The following is a 21,203-nucleotide window of genomic DNA, read 5'->3' on the forward strand; positions in this document are numbered from 1 at the left end:
TAAATTCATTTGCTTTACGTGTGAGTTTGTGTAAAACGTCATCACGCCCTAGTAACCTCGACAGGGTCTTGGGAAGATAGATCGCTAGCTAAAGCAACAATATGGTGAGGTACATTTACTGTGCTATACGATGCTATTATAATGTATTATATTGTTTCCTCTTCAAATGACTGCCACTGTACCCTTCATAAATTGGTGAAAAATTAAGATGTTGGAAAAGCTGACTGCATGGCCAGCGGTCTTGTTGCTCTATTGGTTTTAGCTAGCATCATTATGAGATGTGCAGCCTAGTAGTATAGCTAACTAGCGAGGTAAACTCAATTGAAACTGTTGCTAGCTACATAATTAGTTAGCTAGTTCAGTCGCTTCAAAACACTTTCCCTCTTTGAAACCACCGTGTCATCCTGAAGAGAGCGTCATTTCGAGAATAGTTCTCTATTTTCTGTATCCTCTTAGGGCTGGGCGACATGGCCAAAATATCACATCATGGTATTTTTCAAATTTTACGGAATTTTATGTTTTTGATTAATAAAAGTTCTACATTTGCTGTATGAGAAGTGTGTGACCCTAGGGTGGCAACACATATATTCTAAATTATTTCAATGGGTCTTTCTCCATTCGGATTGTTTTATACTGTTAAATTCAACTTCAAACTAAAATAATTTCCTGCATTTCCATCAATTCTTGCATTTCATGCACTCATTTGAGATTATTTCCACACTGCCACGATATGGGCCTTATTTTTAACCAAACGTTGCAATTGCGATTTAGATCAAAAAGCTTGGGTGAACTTTTGGAATCATGGAAATAGAAAGTTTATTGTAATTCTATATTTAGAATATAAATAATAGTGAGCACTTTGAATACAGTGTTGTTTTACATGACAACGAATGAAAATGCCATGGACGAGTAATTGAACAGGGTAGGATCCAAAGGGATGTAACGTGTTTCCTAGGCGACCCTATAATCTTTGGTAGTGATGGGCATTCCGGCTCTTTTCAGTGAGCCGGCTCGTTAGGCTCAGCTCACCAAAATGAACCGGTTCTTTTGGCTCACAAACGGCTCTTTTAAAAAAACATGTTTTGTATTTTTTCAAGTCAAACAGTTTGCGATAATTTGACTGATTGGTGTTAAAACAATTCTATAATTAAATTATTAAATGAAATCATACTATACCTTAACCACAATGTATTTAAAAATGCATTGGTTTGTTATGAAAAAGAATGCTATTAAACATTTGCATTTAAAGTATAACTTTTTAATGTATATGAACAAAGTGCATAAATCTAACCATTCAAAATGAATACAATCGGGACAGCATAATAGAATATTGCACCATATCAAAGAAAAATAAATAACAATTTGCAAAACGGCAACATCCCACAAATTGAAATAAATCTTTAAAAAAAGGATGCTATTACACATGCATTTAAAAGTAGAGGTCGACAGATTATGATTTTAACACCGATACCGATTATTGGAGGACCAAAAAAAAAAAGCTGGTACCGATTAATCGGCCGATTTTTGTGTGTATGTGTATATATGTGTGTGTGTATATATAACATATATATATATGTATGTATATACACATATATTAATAATGACAATTACAACAATACTGAATGAACACCCTTATTTTAACATAATATAATACATAAAAATCAATTTGGTCTCAAATAAAATATGAAACATGTTCAATTTGGTTTAAATAATGCAAAAACATTGCACTTTTACTTTCTACTCCAATACTATATGTGCCATGTAAAAAAAGCTAACATTTATGTTCCTTGCTCAGAACATGAGAACATATGAAAGCTGGTGGTTCCTTTTAACATGAGTCTTCAATATTCCCAGTTAAGAAGTTTTAGGTTGTAGTTATTATAGGACTATTTCTCTCTATACTGTTTGTATTTCATATACCTTTGACTATTGGATGTTCTTATAGGCACTATAGTATTGCCAGCCTAATCTCGGGAGTTGATAGGCTTGAAGTCATAAACACCGCTGTGCTTCAAGCATTGCGAAGAGCTGCTGGCAAATGTGGGAAAGTGCTGTTTGAATGAATGCTTACGAGCCTGCTGCTGCCTACCACTGCTCAGACTGCTCTATCAAATCATAAACTTAATTATAAAATAATAAACACAGGAATACGAGCCATAGGTCATTAATATGATCAAATCCTTAAACTATAATTTCGAAAACAAAATGTTTATTATTTCAGTGAAATACCGAACCGTTACGTATTTTATCAAACGTGTGGCATCCCTAAGTCTAAATATTGCTGTTACATTGCGCAACCTTCAATGATATGTCATAATTATGTAAAATTCTGGCTAAGTAATTACGGCCTTTGTTAGGAAGAAATGGTCTTCACACAGTTCAACGAGCCAGGCGGCCCAAACGGCTGCATATACCCTGACTCTGCTTGCACAGAATGCAAGAGAAGTGACACAATTTCCCTATTTAATATTGCCTGCTAACATGAATTTCTTAACTAAATATGCAGGTATAAAGATAATATACTTGTGTATTGATTTTAAGGAAGGCATTGATGATGGGTGCAACGACAGTGCTTTTTTTTGCAAATGCGCTTGTTAAATCATCACCCGTTTGGCGAAGCAGGCTGTGATTCGATGATAAATTAACAGGCACCGCATTGATTATTTGCAACGCAAGACATGCTAGTTAAACTAGTAATATCAACAACCATGTGTAGTTAACTAGTGATTATGTTAAGATTGATTGTTTTTTATAATATAAGTTTAATGCTAGCTAGCAACTTACCTTGGCTCCTTGCTGCACTCGCGTAACAGGTGGTCAGCCTGCCACGCAGTCTCCTCGTGGAATGCAATGTAATCGGCCATAATCGGCATCCAAAAATGCCGATTACCGATTGTATAAACTTGAAATCGGCCCTAATTAAATCGGCCACGCCCATTAAATCGGTCGACCTCTAAAGTATAACTTTTTAAAAATGTATATAAACAAAGTAAATAAATGTAACAATTCAAAACTAATACAATCTGAACAAAATAATAGAATATTGTTCCATATCAAAGAAAAATAAATAACAATGTGCAAAACTGCAGCTTCACGACGAGTTCAGTTTTTACCAAAAAGTTATATTTTGGTTTTATTCTCCCAATCTTCTGGATCATCCAAATGCTCTCTAGCAAACTTCAGACGGGCCTGGACATTTACTGGCTTAAGCAGGGTGACACGTCTGGCACTGCAGGATTTGAGTCCCTGGCGGCGTAGTGTGTTACTGATGGTAGGCTTTGTTACTTTGGTCCCAGCTCTCTGGAGGTCATTCACTAGGTCCCCCCGTGTGGTTCTGGGATTTTTGCTCAGCGTTCTTGTGATCATTTTGACCCCACGGGGTGAGATCTTGCATGGAGCCCCAGATCCAGGGAGATTATCAGTGGTCTTGTAGGTCTTCCATTTCCTAATAATTGCTCCCACAGTTGATTTCTTCAAACCAAGCTGCTTACCTATTGCAGATTCAGTCTTCCCAGCCTGGTGCAGGTCTACAATTTTGTTTCTGGTGTCCTTTGACAGCTCTTTGGTCTTGGCCATAGTGGAGTTTGGAGTGTGACTGTTTGAGGTTGTGGACAGGTGTATTTTATACTGACAACAAGTTCAAACAGGTGCCATTAATACAGGTAACGAGTGGAGGACAGAGGAGCCTCTTAAAGAAGAAGTTACAGGTCTGTGAGAGCCAGAAATCTTGCTTGTTTGTAGGTGACCAAATACTTATTTTCCACCATAATTTGCAAATAAATTCATAAAAAATCCTACAATGTGATTTTCTGGATTTTTTTTTTCTCATTTTGTCTGTCATAGTTGAAGTGTACCTATGATGAAAATTACAGGCCTCTCATCTTTTTAAGTAGGAGAACTTGCAATTGGTGGCTGACTAAATACTTTTTTGCCCCACTGTAATACTGGATTAAATAATGATGTAGTAATAACTGCTTACTGTACCTCTCTCCACTGATCTCCACACTGACCTGCTCAAAGGGTTCCAGGACTCTGCACATCTCCTCCACCACCTCCCATTCCTCTTGGGTCAGAGCATCAACAGGTGCATTGACAATGGCCAGGGTAGAGATTATGGCATCCTTTGACTCAAGAAACCGCTTCAACATATAAAATGTTGAATTCCACCTAGTAGTGCAGCCTATGCCTCAGCTCAGGCATCCCCATCTGGCGTTGTGTAGAGTTTAGTTTTTCAGCACCTACTGTGCTCCTGTGGAAGTATTCCACAGCTGCTTTCACTTTGTCCACAGTGTGCTTCATCACCTTCAGAGCATCTCTTACAATCAGGTTAATTGTGTGGGCAAGACATGAATGATGGGTCCATTTTAACGGCTTTGGTTTAGAGGTTGACCGATTATGATTTTAACGCTGATACTGATTTATTGGAGGACCAAAAAAGCCAATACAGATTTTTGTATTTTTTTTAAAATGTATTTGTAATAATGACAATTGCAACAATACTGAATGAACACTTATTTTAATATAATATATCAATAAAATCAATTTAGCCTCAAGTAAACAATGAAACATGTTCAATTTGGTTTAAATAATGCAAAAACAAAGTGTTGGAGAAGAACGTAAAAGTGCAATATGTGCTATGTAAGAAAGCTAACGTTTCAGTTCCTTGCTCAGAACATGAGAACATATGAAAGCTGGTGGTTCCTTTTAACATGAGTCTTCAATATTCCCAGGTAAGAAGTTTTAGGTTGTAGTTATTATAGGAATTATAGGACTTTTTCCCTCTACCATTTGTATTTCATTAACCTTTGACTATTGGATGTTCTTATAGGCACTTTAGTATTGCCAGTGTAACTGTACAGCTTCCGTCCCTCTCCTCACTCCTCCCTGGGCTCGAACCAGCAACCCAACGACAACAGCCACCATCGAATCAGCGTTACCCATGCAGAGCAAGGGGAACAACTACAAGAAGGCTCAGAGCGAGTGATGTTTGAAACGCTATTAGCGCGCGCTAACTAGCTAGCCATTTCACTTCATTTCATCTCGGGAGTTGATAGCACAATGCTTGACACACAACGAAATCGGCGCCCAAAAATACCAATTTCCGATTGTTATGAGTACTTGAAATCGGCCCTAATTAATCGGTCGACCCCTACTTTGGTTATGTTAGCTGCATTGTCGCTAACACAACAGACCACTTTTCCATCTACCTGCCATTCTCTGGCCACTCTCAACAGTTCCTCTGCCAAGTTCTCTGAGGTGTATCTGTAGCTGAACTCAAAGCAGTCCAGAAGACAGCTAGACATAAAAAAAATCTTCAATGAAGTGACATGTAACCGACATGTAAGAAGTGGTTACCCTTGATGTCCAGCAGTAAGTTGTAAGGCAAACTGCAATAGCTTTTTTGGACTCTTTCCCGCACTGAAGCTTGTGTGCTCTCGTACAGTTGTGGAATAAGTAATTTTGAAAGGGTGGAATTGTTTACATTGGATTTAGACTATTGCTATAATTTCTAAAACTGTCCTCCACGATCGAAAATGGCTGGAAAGCTGTGACGATCATTTTAGCCAATGCAATATCAATTTGGCCTTGTTTTGCTACAGACAGACTTTGTCATAAACTGGTCCATAGAAGACCGTTGCTGTGGGTCACGGAGTAGGCCTACTTGACTGAGTGGATACATCTCCACGTGTGGAGGTGCTGGCTCCACCACTATCACTAGCAGGGCTGCTAGTTTCTCGAAGCGCCGCTACAGCTAGCTTCACAGTTGGGTGCACAGTTCGCATATGCTGGTGTAGGTTGTGCATAGAACCGGCTTTATATGAGATTTTGTTTTGGCAAATTCTACACTGTGCTCTAACATTGTCTACATTATTAAAATGCATCCAAATGCTACTGTGCTTCCGACTCATTTTCCAGCTGTTGTTTTCACAGCTGTCCTTCCTCTCTCTCCTCAGCTGCTAAGTGTGTGACTGTGAGTGAGTTGGCTCGGCCCTCCCTCACTCATATTTGGTTCATTGGTTGACACTTGCGTGTCTGATTGACAGGAGCAAAAGGTGGGGCTGTTCGTCTGAGTAGACAGTCAGAACGAATGTGTGTGCGCTTGAGCATTTAGGCCTATATTATTTATTTTTTTAAATGTTATTTGAATTAGTTCATTCTATTAATTTAAATCTTTTGACTTCAGATTTTTTTTATATATATAAATAGTTTCGGCTCTTCTGATATGCGAGCCGGCTACCAACATTCACCTACAAAAGCCGTCTCTTAGAGCCGACTCGTTCGCGAACGACCCATCACTAATCTTTGGCTACATTAAATCTTTATTCATATAGCCAACATATTCATGCTTCGCCTGTTCCTCTTTGATTTAGAAGATACTGTTGCACTAACAACATGATGATTTAAGGGCTCCACCAGCACTGGTAACAAGCTGTATTCGTTAGCTACGTTTGCTCAGACTTTTACTGAGCCAGCTAACTAGCGATTAGCATTAGTGGCTAACACGATTTAGCTTAACTTGCTAAGAAAATACAGACTAGCTGTTTGTAGATGTAAGAAACACAAACTAATATTGTAATTATAGAATGCTTGTGGATTGATATTAAGATCAAATTGGAAACAGCATTGTTGTATGTGCTGCATTGACCATGCAGACTTAACGAAAGTGTCTCGTGGTCAAGCAAAAAACCCAAACCGGTCCATGCATCAATACCGGTATGTAGTAAAATACGGTATACCACCCAACCCTATCCTCTGCGCATCCTCTTGAGTCGCAGGCATCTGTTCAGCCTGTTGTGGAGGGATGCAAGTAGCTAGCTAGGTACAATATCTGGCTAATTTTAATAGCTAGTTAACCTGCTGACGTGAACATCCATTATAGGTTAGGCACTGTTTTGAATAGTACAGAGAATTTGACTAACCTTAACAACGCTTCCTCAATTCCAGACATGGAAAACAGCCAATGTCTTCTAAACGTCTAGTTGCATGGGGTTTGTGTGAGTTTAGAAAATGCTCCGTAATTACATTTTTTTTTAAATGGTACCTGAAGTAATCCAACAATCTGTGTGCCGCCATCTTGTCTATTTTAAAATCTTCTCTCATTGATCGAGACAGGTGAGTGTTAACATGAAGTGGCACTTTGGGGTGGACACCCATCTGTCTCAATCAATGAGTGATTTGAAATAGATAAGATGGCAGCAACACGTTTAATAGCAGGCTTGCTAGAAGATTCCGCCCCTACCTTTACACTTGTTTACTCTGAGCTGCACTGGGGTCGGAACGCAATCATGGTTACATTAAGACACTGTGGAGGCGGCCCGAGATATGGTTTGAAAACCGTACCTCAAAGCAGGAACGGGATATGCCACGGTACTCCAAATTGTACATTTATCCACACTGATCAATCAAGAAGATTGAAATGCTGCTATTTCCTCTGGATAACGGCCCTTTTCAACCTCATGCTAGCTAGCAGTAGCCACCGCAGCCATTTTGAAATGGCACCGTCGGCATATCAGCTACTTTGTTGTTCAATGCGACGTGCCATTCCAAAATGTCTGCAGTGGCTACTGCTAGCTAACATGAGCACGAAAGGGGCAGTTTTCCAAAAACTAGCAGTATTTTAATCTTCTCAATGTATCAGTGTGGATAAAGGTAACATTTGCCGTACAGTGGCATATTCCATTGAGGTACGTTTTCCAACATATACATACCAGTCAAAAGTTTGGACACACCTACCCATTCAAAGGTTTCTTTATTTTCACTATTTTCTACATTATAGAATAATAGTGACGACATCAAAACTATGACTATGCATCAAAACTATGAAATAACACATGGAATCATGTAGTAACCCAAAAACCCATTTTGAGGAAACTAGGCGTATGTCGCTGGTCACTACTTCACAGAAGAGCCGTTTGAACATGTTTTAAAAAAAAAAAAATCAAAATACGTTTTTGGCAGGAATGCAGGAATGCCTTCTCGAACATGTGAACTTTCATGTGCCTTAATAACCTTGCATGCCATCTGTAAATGGTTAATTTACGAGCCTAGTTGGTTTAGGCACAGAAAAAGTCGGCAAACTTTCCGCTAGCCATAATTTGCTGAGATTTTTTTTTTATTTAAAAAACATTTAAAAAATGGTACCTTTTATTCAACTAGGAAAGTCAGTTAAGAGCAAGTTCTTATTTACAATGACGGGCTAGGAACAGTGGATTAACTGCCTTGTTCAGGGGCAGAAGGACATATTTTTACCTTGTCAGCTCGGGGATTCGATCTACCGACCTTTCGGTTACCTGCCCAACGCTCTAACCACTAGGCTACCTGCCGTCCCGAGTGGGCTGGACATGCCAAGAGATGATTTGGGATTGGTCTGCCATATAGCACACTTCTGTCTATTTGAGCCTGTCAGTATGTCTAGGTAATCCAACACTGCATAAGTGTTGCTCTCCACTTTCTGGAGGACTGAGTTTTGAAATCAGTGGATTTCGAGTATGATAGCTAAGGAGATTGAGAAAACAACACGTGTCTCAGGATTACATATTCAAACTAAGGGCAACCATGGCATCAGAGCGGAGACTCGTCCAACCAGGAATGATGTATACGGGTACGATAGCTAGCTACATTTTTAGAAATGACACATTTCTAATTTTGACAGAAAGAGCCATTTGCTTAGCTAACATGGAACCTGGTTGGTTTGCTACCTGTAGATTCATGAAGGATTGTAATGTCATGAGTTGTGATTATGGTTAATTGTTTATCTAGCTAGCTAGCAAACATTAGCTGGCTGGCTCGCTAGGTAACGTTACGTGTATGACCATATTATTTGTATCTCAGCTATTTGCTTGGCTAGCTATAGCCTAATGTTAGCTAGCTAACATTGAACCTGGTTGGTTAGCTACCTGCAGAGCTAGTTAGCCACATGTCTTAACAAAATACTCCACTGTGCAAGTAACCATTTTGGATGCGTTCGTAAATTCAGTCTCGTCTGTGTGCCAGAGCGCAGAATAACTGATGAATTTACGAACACTCAACACCCATTGAATATGGCTGGCGTCAGTAAACATACGCTTTTTTTTTTGCCTAACTAAATTGTTACCAGCACTCTGGATAACAAACAGCCTTCGTGGTTAAGTGTGCCTTGAATTCTAAATAAATCACCAACAGTGTCACCAAAGCACCATCACACATCCTCCTCCGTGTTTCACGGTGGGGACCACACATGCGGCGATCATCTGTTCACCTACTCTACTTCTCACAACACGGCGGTTGGAACCGCCGGTCTAATGTCCATTGCTCGTGTTTCTTGGCCCAAGCAAGTCTCTTCTTCTTATTGGTGTCCTGTAGTTGTGGTTTCTTTTCAGCAATTCAACCATGAAGGCCTGATTTCACGCAGTCTCCTCTGAACAGTTGATGTTGAGATGTGCCTGTTACTTGAACTCTGAAGCATTTACTTGCGCTGCAATTTCTGAGGCTGGTAACTTTAATTTACTTCTCTGCAGCAGAAGCAACTCTGGGTCTTCCTTTGCTGTGGTGGTCCTCATGAGAGCCAGTTTCATCACAGCGCTTGATGGTTTTTGCAACTGCACTTGAAGAACGTTTCAAAGTTCTTAATTTTCCTGATTGACTGACCACGGCTTAAAGTAATGATGGCCTTTTGTTTCTCTTTGCTTATTTGAGCAGTTCTTGCCATAATATGGACTTTGTCTTTTACCAAATAGGGCTATCTTCTGTATACCCCCCTACCTTGTCACAAACGCATTAAGAAGGAAAGAAATTCCAAAAATTAACTTAACAAGGCACACCTGTTAATTGAAATGCATTCCAGGTGACTACCTCATGAAGCTGGTTGAGAGAATGCCAAGTGTGCAAAGGGTTTTTGTAGAATCATCTTATTCATCTTATCATCTTAATCATCTCATCTTATTTCATCGTGTTGATGTCTTCACTATTATTCTACAATATAAAAAATAAAATAATCCTGGAATGTTTTTAACTTGACTGGTACTGTATATTTAGCGCCACTTCCATGGTGTCTTAAAGGAAAGATTCACCCATTTTGAATGTTATATTGTTTTTGTGCGTCTCCGAGTGATGTTCTATCGATTCCCCGGGTCATTTCAAGTTTGTATCTAAGTTATTGGCATTCAAGCAGGCAGAAATCCGGCCTGTTTGACGTGGCACTGTGATAGTCGCTCTCACTACATTGGAAGTTAATAGGAATACTGGAAGTTAAGACTTTTAGATCGCGAAAATTATTTCAATACTGGCCGATGTCTTCTCTCGAATGAGCCATTGATAATCTTTTTGCGATATTCCTACCGATATTCCTATCTTTTTTTTTATTTAACGGAGCGTCTAAAACATTTTTCTTATTTGTCTGCCTGTTTAGTTCAGGGTGCATAGCATGGTGCCGTTGCCAGAGATATTATAGAAAGGATATAGGAATCTAATTAACTAAGGAACATAACGCCCCACCCAGCAGACTGTCGACCAATCGCGTTGATGTTGACATGCTGCGTCAAGCGGTTGCTAAACTATTCGTCACCTAATCCCTTCTCAAGAAACGTGCCTATTTTCTTTGAAAGTACGTAATGTTATGATTCCAAAGCTATAAGATAGCAGGTTAATTATCTCACATATCGGAAAATATTTGTAATGTTGTGCTTCTTGTTGACAAAATTGTTTTCCATGTTGGGTTTTTAAACTAGCGCCCAAGACTCCCATTTACTCCTTGAAGGAGAGCGCTCCTTGTCCCAGAATCGCCCAGAATGCACCGCACGGCCCATTGAAGTAGCGTGGGCAACGTTTCCCATTGCCTCAAAAGTATATCTGCCGTTGTGAATGTTAGCGGCACATCTATCTGTAGGTTGAATATGGTGAGATTGTAGACTCCTAAATTGATGGTGCAGTTTGTTTAGGCTATTTTTTTATATATTTTTTTTTACAGCTAACTAGTTACTTTACATGCTAATATTGTTGTTGGTATTATTGTGTGTAGCTACATTTGCTAGCTAGCCCGCCCATAGAGCGAGCATTGCGTTGTGGAATTTGTAGTCTATTTGAGCTGCAACAGATTTTCACCACGATTTTCCATGTTGCTACCAACCTTATTATAACGCCAAAGTGAAACATTTGTTCTAAAAAATATTGTTATTTAACACTGTAAATCAAAGTTATTATTGGTTTTGGGTGGATTTTCCTTTAATGTAACCATGATTGCGTTCTGAACTACCCTGAACTAGTATAACGGTAGGGTCGGAATCTTCTGGCAAATAGCAGGTATGCTGTTGCTCCTCCGTTGGTCATGTCACGACTCGGGATAACCCATAATGGATTGTGAATTCATATATTGCAGGGTTTGCTGTCAATCCTTCGAAAGCTAAAGAGCACACCTGATCAGGAGGTTCGGATCTTGTTGTTGGGTTTGGACAACGGAGGAAAGACCACGCTACTGAAACAACTGGCCTCTGAGGACATCAGTCACATCACTCCCACACAGGTAATGAGGAACACACACCTTTTAGGGGAGCCTAGCATTATATATTTTTTTGCTGTAGAAGTGCAGTAATGTGTTCCTAGCTACAGTGGATGTTTTTTTTTTCTTCTTTTTCTGTTCCTATCACTCATTACTGTAGCCTATGCTATTCAATACTGTAAACTGTACTATGATGAGAATATTCTGTGCCCCCAGTCGAATTGGTATTTATCAAGTCAAATATATTGGTCACATACACATATTTAGCAGATGTTATTGAGGGTGTAGCGAACTGCTTGTGTTCCTAGCTACAGTGCAGTAATATCTAACAATTTACAACAATACACACGCATCTAAAGTAAAATAAAGAAATATATAAATATTAGGACGAGCAATGTCGGAGTGCCATTGACTAAAATACAGTAGAATACAGTATATACATATGAAATGAGTATAGCAGTATGTAAACATTAATAAAGTGACCAGTGAGTCCATGTCTTAAGGCAGCAGCCTCTAAGGTGCAGAATTACATAACCGGGTGGTAGCCAGTTAGTGATGGCTATTTAACAGACTTAATGGCCTTGGGATAGAAGCTGTTTTTCAGTCTCTCGGTCCCAGCTTTGATGCACCTATACTGACCTCGCCTTTTGGATGGTAGCGGGGTGAACAGGCAGTGGCTCGGGTGGTTGATGTCATTGATGATCTTTTTGGCCTTCCTGTGACATCGAGTGCTGTAGGTGTCCTGGAGGGCAGGCAGTGTGCCCCCGGTGATGCGTTATGTGTACCGCACCACCCTCTGAAGAGCCCTGCGGTTGCGTACCAGGCGGTTATGCAGCCCGACAGGATGCTCTCAATTGTGCATCTGTAAAAGTTTGTGAGGGTCTTAGGGCCAAAGCTAAATTTCTTCGGCCTCCTGAGGTTGAAGAGATGCTGTTGCGCCTTCTTCACCACACTGTCTGTGTGGTTGGACCATTTCAGGTCGTCGGTGAAGCTTTTCACCTTCTCCACTGCAGTCGGGTCGATGTGGATACTGGGGTGCTCCATCTGCTGTTTCCTGAAGTCCACGATCAGCTCCTTCGTTTTGTTGACATAGAGGGAGACGTTATTTTCCTGGCACCAGTCCGCCAGGGCCCTCACCTCCTTCCTGTAGGCTGTCTCATCATTGTTGGTAATCAGGCCTATTAATCAAATAAAAGCTTCTTTTTTTTTGTCACGTGCGCTGAATACAACAGGTGTAGACCTTACAGAGAAATGCTTATTTACAGACCCTAACCAACAGTGCAATTTTTAAGTAAAAAAATAGGTATTAGGTGAACAATGGATAATTAATTAAATAAAAAACGACAGTAAAAAGACAGTGAATTAATAACAGTAGTGAGGCTATATACAGGCACCGGTTAGTCGGGCTAATTGAGGTAGTATGTACATGAATGTATAGTTAAGGTATATATGGTAAACGGAGAGTAGCAGCAAGCTCTCAACCTGCTCCACTACAGCCCCATCGATAACAACGGGGGTGTGCTCGGTCCTCCTTTTCCTGTAGTCCACAATCATCTCCTTACTCTTGGTTACGTTGAGGGATAGGTTGTTATTCTGTCACCACCTGGCCAGGTCTCTGACCTACCTATAGGCTGTCTCATCATTGTTGGTGATCAGGCATACCACTGTTGTGTCATCGGCAAACTTAATGATGTTGTTGGAGTCATACCTGGCCACGCAGTCGTGGGTGAAGAGGGAGTACGGGAGGGGACTGAGCACGCACCCCTGAGGGGCTCCAGTGTTGAGGATCAGCGTGGTAGATGTGTTGCTACATACCCTCACCACCTGGGGGCAGCTCGTCAGGAAGTCCAGGATCCAGTTGCAGATGGAGCCGTTTAGTCCCAGGATCCTTAGCTTAGTTTAGAGCTTTGAGGGTACTATGGTATTGAACGCTGAGCTGTAGTCAATTAATAGCATTCTGACGTAGGGGTTCCTTTTGTCCAGGTGGGAAAGGGTAGTGTGGAGTGCAATTGAGATTGCATCATCTGTGGATCTGTTTGGGCGGTATGCAAGTTGGAGTGGGTCTAGGGTTTCTGGGATAATTGTGTTAATGTGAGCCATTACCAGCCTTTCAAAGCACTTCATGGCTACGGACATAAGTGCTACGGGTCTGTCATCATTTAGTCAGGTTGCCTTTAGTGTTCTTGGGCACAGGGACTATGGTGGTCAGCTTGAAACATGTTGGTATTAGACTCAATCAGGGACATGTTGAAAATGTCAGTGAAGACACCTGCCAGTTGGTCAGCACACACCTGGAGCACACTTCCTGGTAATCTGTCTGAATGTTGACCTATTTAAAGGTCTTACTCACGTCAGCTACGGAGAGAGTGATCAGAGTCATCCAGAACAGCTGATGCTCTCATGCATGCCTCAGTGTTGCTTGCATCGAAGCGAGCATAGAAGTGATTTAGCTCGTCTGGTAGGCATGTGTGACTGGGCAGCTCGCGGCTGTGCTTCCCTTTTGTAGTCTGTAATAAGACGAGTGTCTGAGCCGGTGAAGTACAATTCAATCTTAGCCCTGTTTTGGCGCTTTGCCTGTGTGATGGTTTGTCGGAGGGCATAGCCGGATTTCTTAGAGTCCCCCACCTTGAAAGCGGCATCTCTACCCCTTAGCTCAGTGCGAATGTTGCCTGTAATCCATGGCTTCTGGTTGGGGTATGTGTGTACAGTCACTGTGGGGACATCATCGATGCACTTATTGATGAAGCCAGTGACTGATGTGGTGTACTCCTCAATGCAATCGGAAGAATCAGGGAACATAATCCAGTCTGTGATAGCCATGCAGTCCTGTAGTTTAGCATCTGCTTCATCTGACCACTTTTTTTTTTTATAGACTGAGTCACTGGTGCTTCCAGCTTTAATTTTAGCTTCTAAGCAGGAATCAGGAGGATAGAATTGTTGTCAGATTTACCAAATGGAGGGTGGGGGAGAGCTTTGTATGTGACTCTGTGTGTGCAGTACAGTTGATCTAGACTTTTTTATTTTTTTATTCCTCTGGTTGTGCATTTAACATGTTGATAGAAATTAGGTAAAATTGATTTAAGTTTCCCTGTATTAACTTATGGCTGCAATCCCGTTCAGGGATAATTGTCATCAACGACCGCTGAATTGCATAGCGCCACATTCAATGAATATTACAACAAATATTTATATTCATGAAATGACAAGTGCAATATAGGAAAACACAGTTTAGCCTTTTGTTAATCCACCTGTCGTGTCAGATTTTGAAAATATGCTTTACAGCGGAAGCAATCCAAGCATTTAAGTTTATCGATCGCTCGACAAAACATTAGCATCAAGTAGCTTGGTTGCGAAAAGCAGTCAAATTAATCGTTTACCTTTGATCTTCGGATGTTTTCACTCACGAGACTCCCAGTTACACAATAAATGTTCCTTTTGTTCCATAAAGATTATTTTTATATCCAAAATACCTCCATTTGTTTGGCGGGTTATGTTCAGAAATCCACAGGAAAGGGCGGTCACGACAACGCAGACAAATTCCAAATAGTTTCCATAATCTCAACAGAAACATGTCAAACATTTTTTAGAATCAATCCTCAGGTTTAAAAAAATATATATATAATGGATAATATATCAACCGCAAATGTCTTTATCAGTAGGAGAGGGAAAGGCAATGGCAGCCCAAAGTCTGTTGCGCGAGCAAAACTCATGCGACCACCTGATGCAATGTTATCTTTCTGGCTCATTCTTCAAAATAAAAGCCTGAAACTATGTCTGAAGACTGACACCTTGAGGAAGCGATAGGAAAAGGAATCTGGTTGATATCCCTTTAAATGGAGCAAAGGGAGGCTATGGAACATGGAGTTTTCAAAATAGAAGCCACTTCCTGGTTTGATTTTCCTCAGGGTTTTGCCTGCAATATCAGTTCTGTTATACTCACAGACAATATTTTGACAGTTTTGGAAACTTTAGTGTTTTCTATCCAATACTAATATGCATATATTAGCAACTGAGACTGAGGAGCTAGCTGTTTTCAATGGGCACCTTCTCATCCAAGCTACTCAATACTGCCCCTGCAGCCATAAGAAGTTAAAGTCCCCGGCCTCTAGGAACGCCACCTCTGGGTGAGCGGTTTGCTTATTTCCTTATCCAGCTGACTGACTGCGGTCTTAGTGCCAGCGTCCGTCTGTGCTGATATAATAAACAGCCACAAAAAGTATAGATGAAAACTCTCTTGGAAAATAGTGTGGTCTATAGTGTATCTCCTTAGATTTCGTGCACCAGTTGTTTACAAATATGTACAGACCGCCCCCCCCCCCTCGTCTTACCAGAGTGTGCTGTTCTATCTAGCCAGTGCAGCGTATATATATCCTGCTAGCTAAATATCCATGGCATCATTCATTCAGCCACGATTCTGTGAAACATAAGATGTTCGTTTTTTGATGCCTCGTTGGTAGGATATTCGTGATCGTACCTCGTATAATTTATTGTACGTTGGTGAGTAATATTGACGTAACGGCAGCTTCCCCACTCGCCTTCTCCGGATCCTTACGAGGCACCCGGCTCTGTCCTCTGTACCTGCATCTCTTTCTCTTGCCAATAACGGGGATGTTGGCCTTGTCGGGTGTTCGCAGTATATCCTGTGCTTCCTGCTTGCTGAAGAAAAAATCTTTGTCTAACCCGAGGTGAGTGATCGCTGTCCAGAAGCTCATTTTTGCCGTAAGATATGGTGGCAGAAACATTATGTACAAAATAAGTTACAACGTGGAAAAAAATACATTAAAACTGCTGCCATTTCTTCCAGCGCCAAGTTCGTAGACAGCTGTGGTGTACAGGGGGGGGCTGAGCGGGGCCCCTGTGTTGAGGATCAGCGAAACGGAGGTGTTGTTTCCTACCTTCACCACCTAGGGGCAGACCGTCAGGAAGTCCAGTACCCAGTTGCACAGGGTGGGGTTCAGACCCGGGGCCCCGAGCTTAATGATGAGCTTGGAGGGTACTATGGTGTTGAAAGCTGAGTTATAGTCAATGAACAGCATTCTTACATAGGTATTCAGCTTGTCCAGATGGGATAAGGCAGTACGATGGCGATTGCGTCGTCTGTGGATCTATTTAGGCAGTATGCAAATTGAAGTGGGCAGCGTGTAAGGTAGAGGTAATATGATCTATGATTAGTCTCTCAAAGCACTTCATGACGACAGAAGTGAGTCCTACGGGGTGATAGTCATTTAGTTCAGTTACCTCCAGCCAGCTGGTCTGCGCATGCTCTGAGGACGTGGCTAGGGATGCCGTCTGGGCCGACAGCCTTGCGAGGGTTACACATTTAAATGTCTTAATCATGTCAGCCACAGAGAATGAGAGCCCACAGTCCTTGGAAGCGGGCTGCGTCGGTGGCACTGTGATATCCTCAAAGCGGGTGAAGAATGTGTTTAGCTTGTCCAGGAGCACGACGTCGGTGTCCGCGACGTGGCTGGTTTTCCCTTTGTAATACATGATTGTCTGTAGATCCTGCCACATATACGTCTTGTGTCTGAGCTGTTGAATTGCGACTCAACTTTGTCTCTGTACTGACGTTTTGCCTGTTTTGATTGCCTTACAGAGGGAATAACTACAGTGTTTGTATTCAACCACATTCCCAGTCATCTTGCCATGGTTAAATGCAGTGGTTCGCACTTTCAGTTTTGTGCGAATGCTGCCTTGTGTCCACAGATTCTGATTTGGGTAGGTTTTAATAGTGGAAACAACATCCGCCATACACTTCCTGATGATCTCGGTCACCGTTTCAGTGTATACGTACGTCAATGTTATTCTCAGAGGCTAGCAGGAACATATCCCAGTTTGCGTGATCAAAACAATCTTGAAGCCTGGATTCCAATTGGTCAGACCAGCGTTGAAAAGACCTTAGCACGGGTACTTCCTGTTTGAGTTTCTGCCTATAGGATGGGGTGAACAAAATTAAGTCATGATCGGATTTGGTGGGGGAGGGTGTTGTTGGCGTAGCAGTGGTCGAGTTTAAAAAAATAAAAAATAAATTTTAAAAAAATTAGCAGCGCGAGTACTACAGTCAAGTTGTTGTTAATAGAACTTCGGTAGTGTTTTCCTCAAATTTGCTTTGTTAAAATCCCCAGCTACAATAAATGCAGCCTCAGGATATGTGGTTTCCAGTTTGAACAAAGTCCAGTGTAGTTCCTTGAGGGCCATCGTGGTATCGGCTTGAGGGGGAATATACACGGCTGTGACTATAACCGAAGAGAATTCCCTTGGGAGGTAATACGGTCACCATTTTGATTGTGAGGTATTATAGGTTGTGTAAACAAAAGGACTTGAGTTTCTGTACATTATCACAATCACACCATGACCAATCATGAAACATTCACCCCCGCCTTTCTTCATCCCGGTGAGTTCTTTATTCCTGTGCGCGGTGTACTGAGAACCCAGCTGGCTGTATAGACGATGACGGTATATCTGGAGAGAGCCATGATTCCGTGAAAGAGTATGTTAGTCATCAATAACCTACAGAACTTAAGAGAAACTCATCCAGTATTAAGCCATGGAACGCCTTGATTGGCCAGTGAGTGGCCAAGCCCTCGTCACATCTACAGCTTGTTTATTCAGCCAAACCCAGCCTTGCTGCCAGCACTTAGTTTTACCATTTCATTAGGTTTGTTAAAATGGAGCCCTAACACTTCTAAACCCAAGCCCCCCCCCTCTCTCCAGGGCTTCAACATAAAGAGTGTTCAGTCTCAGGGTTTTAAGCTGAATGTGTGGGACATCGGGGGACAGAGGAAGATCAGACCCTACTGGAGAAATTACTTTGAGAACACTGATGTGCTGGTGAGTGGCTCAACTGTAGCTTCCTTTATGTGGGTATGACTTTTATATTTATTTATTTATTTATATATATATATATATATATATATTACACCAACACACACCACCAGTAGTGTGTGAATAATCATTTTGAATGGAGATACTACCGTATTTCAGATTTACGTCATCGACAGTGCGGACAGAAAAAGATTTGAAGAGACGGGACAGGTGAGTTTTCTTTCTCTTCAGTGATGTTTGTGGGCTGTGTAATGTGCACATTCGACGTATACATACGTTTATATTGGGGATCCCATGCTGGTTTGTGTTCTAGGAGCTGGCTGAGCTGTTGGATGAGGAGAAGCTGAGTGGGGTTCCAGTGCTGATCTTTGCCAACAAGCAAGACCTGCTGACGGCTGCCCCAGCTTCTGAGATTGCTGAGGGACTCAACCTGCACACTATCCGGGACCGCGTCTGGCAGATCCAGTCCTGCTCCGCCCTCACTGGAGAGGGTGTACAGGTGAGACACCAGCCCTAACCCATCAATCTACAACAGGGGTTGGGGTCAATTCATGTTTTCACTTCAGGAAGTGACATTTTATTATTTCTGTTTCCTTTCAGGATGGAATGAACTGGGTCTGCAAGAGTGTCAATGCTAAGAAGAAGTAGCACAGCTGTCTGCTTTCTCATACATACACACACACACACACCCTAAGCCTGTGGGAGGACGGGTTGTACTTGTGAATGTACACACTAAACATGGACTTGAAGAAAGTTTTTAACTGCCTTGCTGGTCAATACACATTGTTTACTAAACTACATTTCTCGTGAGAACTACAACTTCCATTGTTGCTCTTCAAAATGGAGTATTTGTATTTGGGGGTACAAAGGGAAGGTAACCCATCCCAGGAGACCCACCAGCCTAACCATATCACCTCCACCCTGTTAAGAAATTCCGTCCCAGGACATTCCAGACCTTTCTACTGTCCTTCACCACAACACCAGCCTCTTCCCCCTCTCCTAGCCTCGGTACCAGTCCGTTTGTCTTATATTCCACTCCTTGTACTGTCATACTGTATGCCAAAGCATAACAGGAGTGGCAAGGAGTGGAATGATATCAAAACAGACTGTTACCCAGACTACCTCTCTCCCCCTCTCATTCAATCTTTCCTCTCTTTCCATATTTTTCTTATTTGTACAGTTTGCTCAGTTTTTTTTATTCCATGCTCCAAGCTCTTTTCTCACTGCAGTTCTGTTGGAAGTAGGGTATATTTTTGTAATTCTCTATTTATGGTGAAGTAGAGGGTAATTTGCTTACAAATAATAGATACGGTGTGTGGTTACTGGTTTACTAGGATGACAGGGCAACATTGTATACTGTGCTTTACTCCCCTGTGAAAAGGTTACGTGTGTTAATATGTAGATTTAAAAAACGCACACACAAAAACACTATAGGACAACTCTGAAATGGCACTCTGTTCCCTAAATAATTAACTAGAGTAGACCACAGCCCATATGAGTAGAGCCCTATCTAGTGAATAGTGTGCCATTTTGGACAGAACCTAATAAATAAAATAGAAAAAGACTACATTTTTGATGATCAATTGTATATAACTCGCCCCCATATTTTTTTTATTTCACTAGGCAAGTCAGTTAAGAACAAATGACTATTTTCAGTGACGGCCTAGGAACAGTGGGTTAACTGCCTTGTTCAGGGCCAGAACGACAGATTTTTACCTTGTCAGCTCGGGGTTTTGATCTTGCAACCTTTCGGTTACATGTCTAACACTCTAACCACTAGGCTACCTGCCACCCCTATTCATATGTTATGTGCATGCAGTAGAGTATATATTACACCTGTACTATGTAATCTATTGTATTTGCATATGTAGATCAGTGGAAGCTGGTGGGAGGAGCTATAGGAGGACAGACTGGGATGGAATAATTGGAACGGTATCAAACATGGAAACCACATGTTTGACTCTGTTCTGGGTCTTTCCATTCCAGTCATTACAATGAGCCTGTACTCCTATAACTCCTCCCACCAGCCTCCACTGGTGTTGATAGATTTTAACAGGGATAAATGACCCGTGTATTTCTCAAGTGTTTCATTGTCTTGGGTTTTACAGGGCATTTAAACAAGGCTCTTTCCTTTTAATATTCTTGAATGTGATCTGTCCAAGGATTGAAGGTCCGTGAATAAAATGTGATGGGGAAAAATTGCATTGTTTTCTGAGCTGGCTGTCGTGGTAGTAAAAAGAGGACCAGCCAATACACACACACACACTTCTGTGTGATGAGCTATGGAGGACACCACTTTACCTGTTCGCTGCCTATACCCTTGTATATTTGCCAGTCTTTGTAAAGGGCTCTGGTGCGGGGTCTCTCCATCTCCAAAACACTAGCATCTCACACACACAGGTGGGGTCACAGACCAACCTCGCCTCACACAGGTGGGGTCAGCTGGCTTTGACATTGAAAAGGCCCAGCTGGTTGGGCCCCTGAATGGGGCAGCTCCCTCTCTGTGTGTGTGGCAGCCTTCCGCCACAGTCGACTCCTACAGGCCTATGTTTAACTACTAGTCAGACCACAGCTGTTCTGTGGTTGGTTCAGGCCTGCTGCACATAGTTGTGAGGGTGTTGCATCTGCTACAGGGGAGAGAACACTGGCCATAAAACACTGACATCCAGCTGTGTGCATGTGAGAGAGCAATGCATTCTGAGGGCTTGTGGCTGTGGGACTATAAAAGGTCTCTGTGCTTTTACAAAGACCCATTGTAAAACACTCTTTCTCTCTCGATTCCTACTTGGACCAGGCACTATCTGAATATATATATATATATATGCTGCTAACTGTATGTGACTTTGGCTCAAAGTGTCTGTTAAACTAGGTATTTATGCTCAGACCTTAAGATCAAAGTGTAGAT

General features: G+C 41.6%; 1 protein-coding gene across 2 annotated transcripts; it reads left to right on the forward strand.

The window, feature by feature from the left end:
• Positions 1–14: 14 nt before the first annotated feature.
• On the forward strand, positions 15–20,500 carry arl3b (ADP ribosylation factor like GTPase 3b). Of its 2 annotated transcripts, XM_024430982.2 has the most exons (7): positions 10,488–10,582; positions 10,707–10,874; positions 11,354–11,497; positions 18,188–18,304; positions 18,458–18,508; positions 18,612–18,797; positions 18,899–20,500. In XM_024430982.2, the coding sequence occupies exons 2-7, from the start codon at positions 10,872–10,874 to the stop codon at positions 18,944–18,946; spliced, it is 549 nt and encodes a 182-aa protein (XP_024286750.1). In that variant the 5' UTR covers positions 10,488–10,582; positions 10,707–10,871; the 3' UTR covers positions 18,947–20,500. The 2 variants fall into 2 exon arrangements, with proteins under 2 accessions (XP_024286759.1, XP_024286750.1); XM_024430991.2 differs by lacking the exons at positions 10,488–10,582; positions 10,707–10,874 and adding an exon at positions 15–104.
• The last annotated feature ends 703 nt before the right edge of the window (positions 20,501–21,203 follow it).

This window comes from Oncorhynchus tshawytscha, linkage group LG01, assembly GCF_018296145.1.
Source record: "Oncorhynchus tshawytscha isolate Ot180627B linkage group LG01, Otsh_v2.0, whole genome shotgun sequence".
In the NCBI taxonomy this organism is placed as follows: Eukaryota; Metazoa; Chordata; class Actinopteri; order Salmoniformes; family Salmonidae; genus Oncorhynchus; species Oncorhynchus tshawytscha.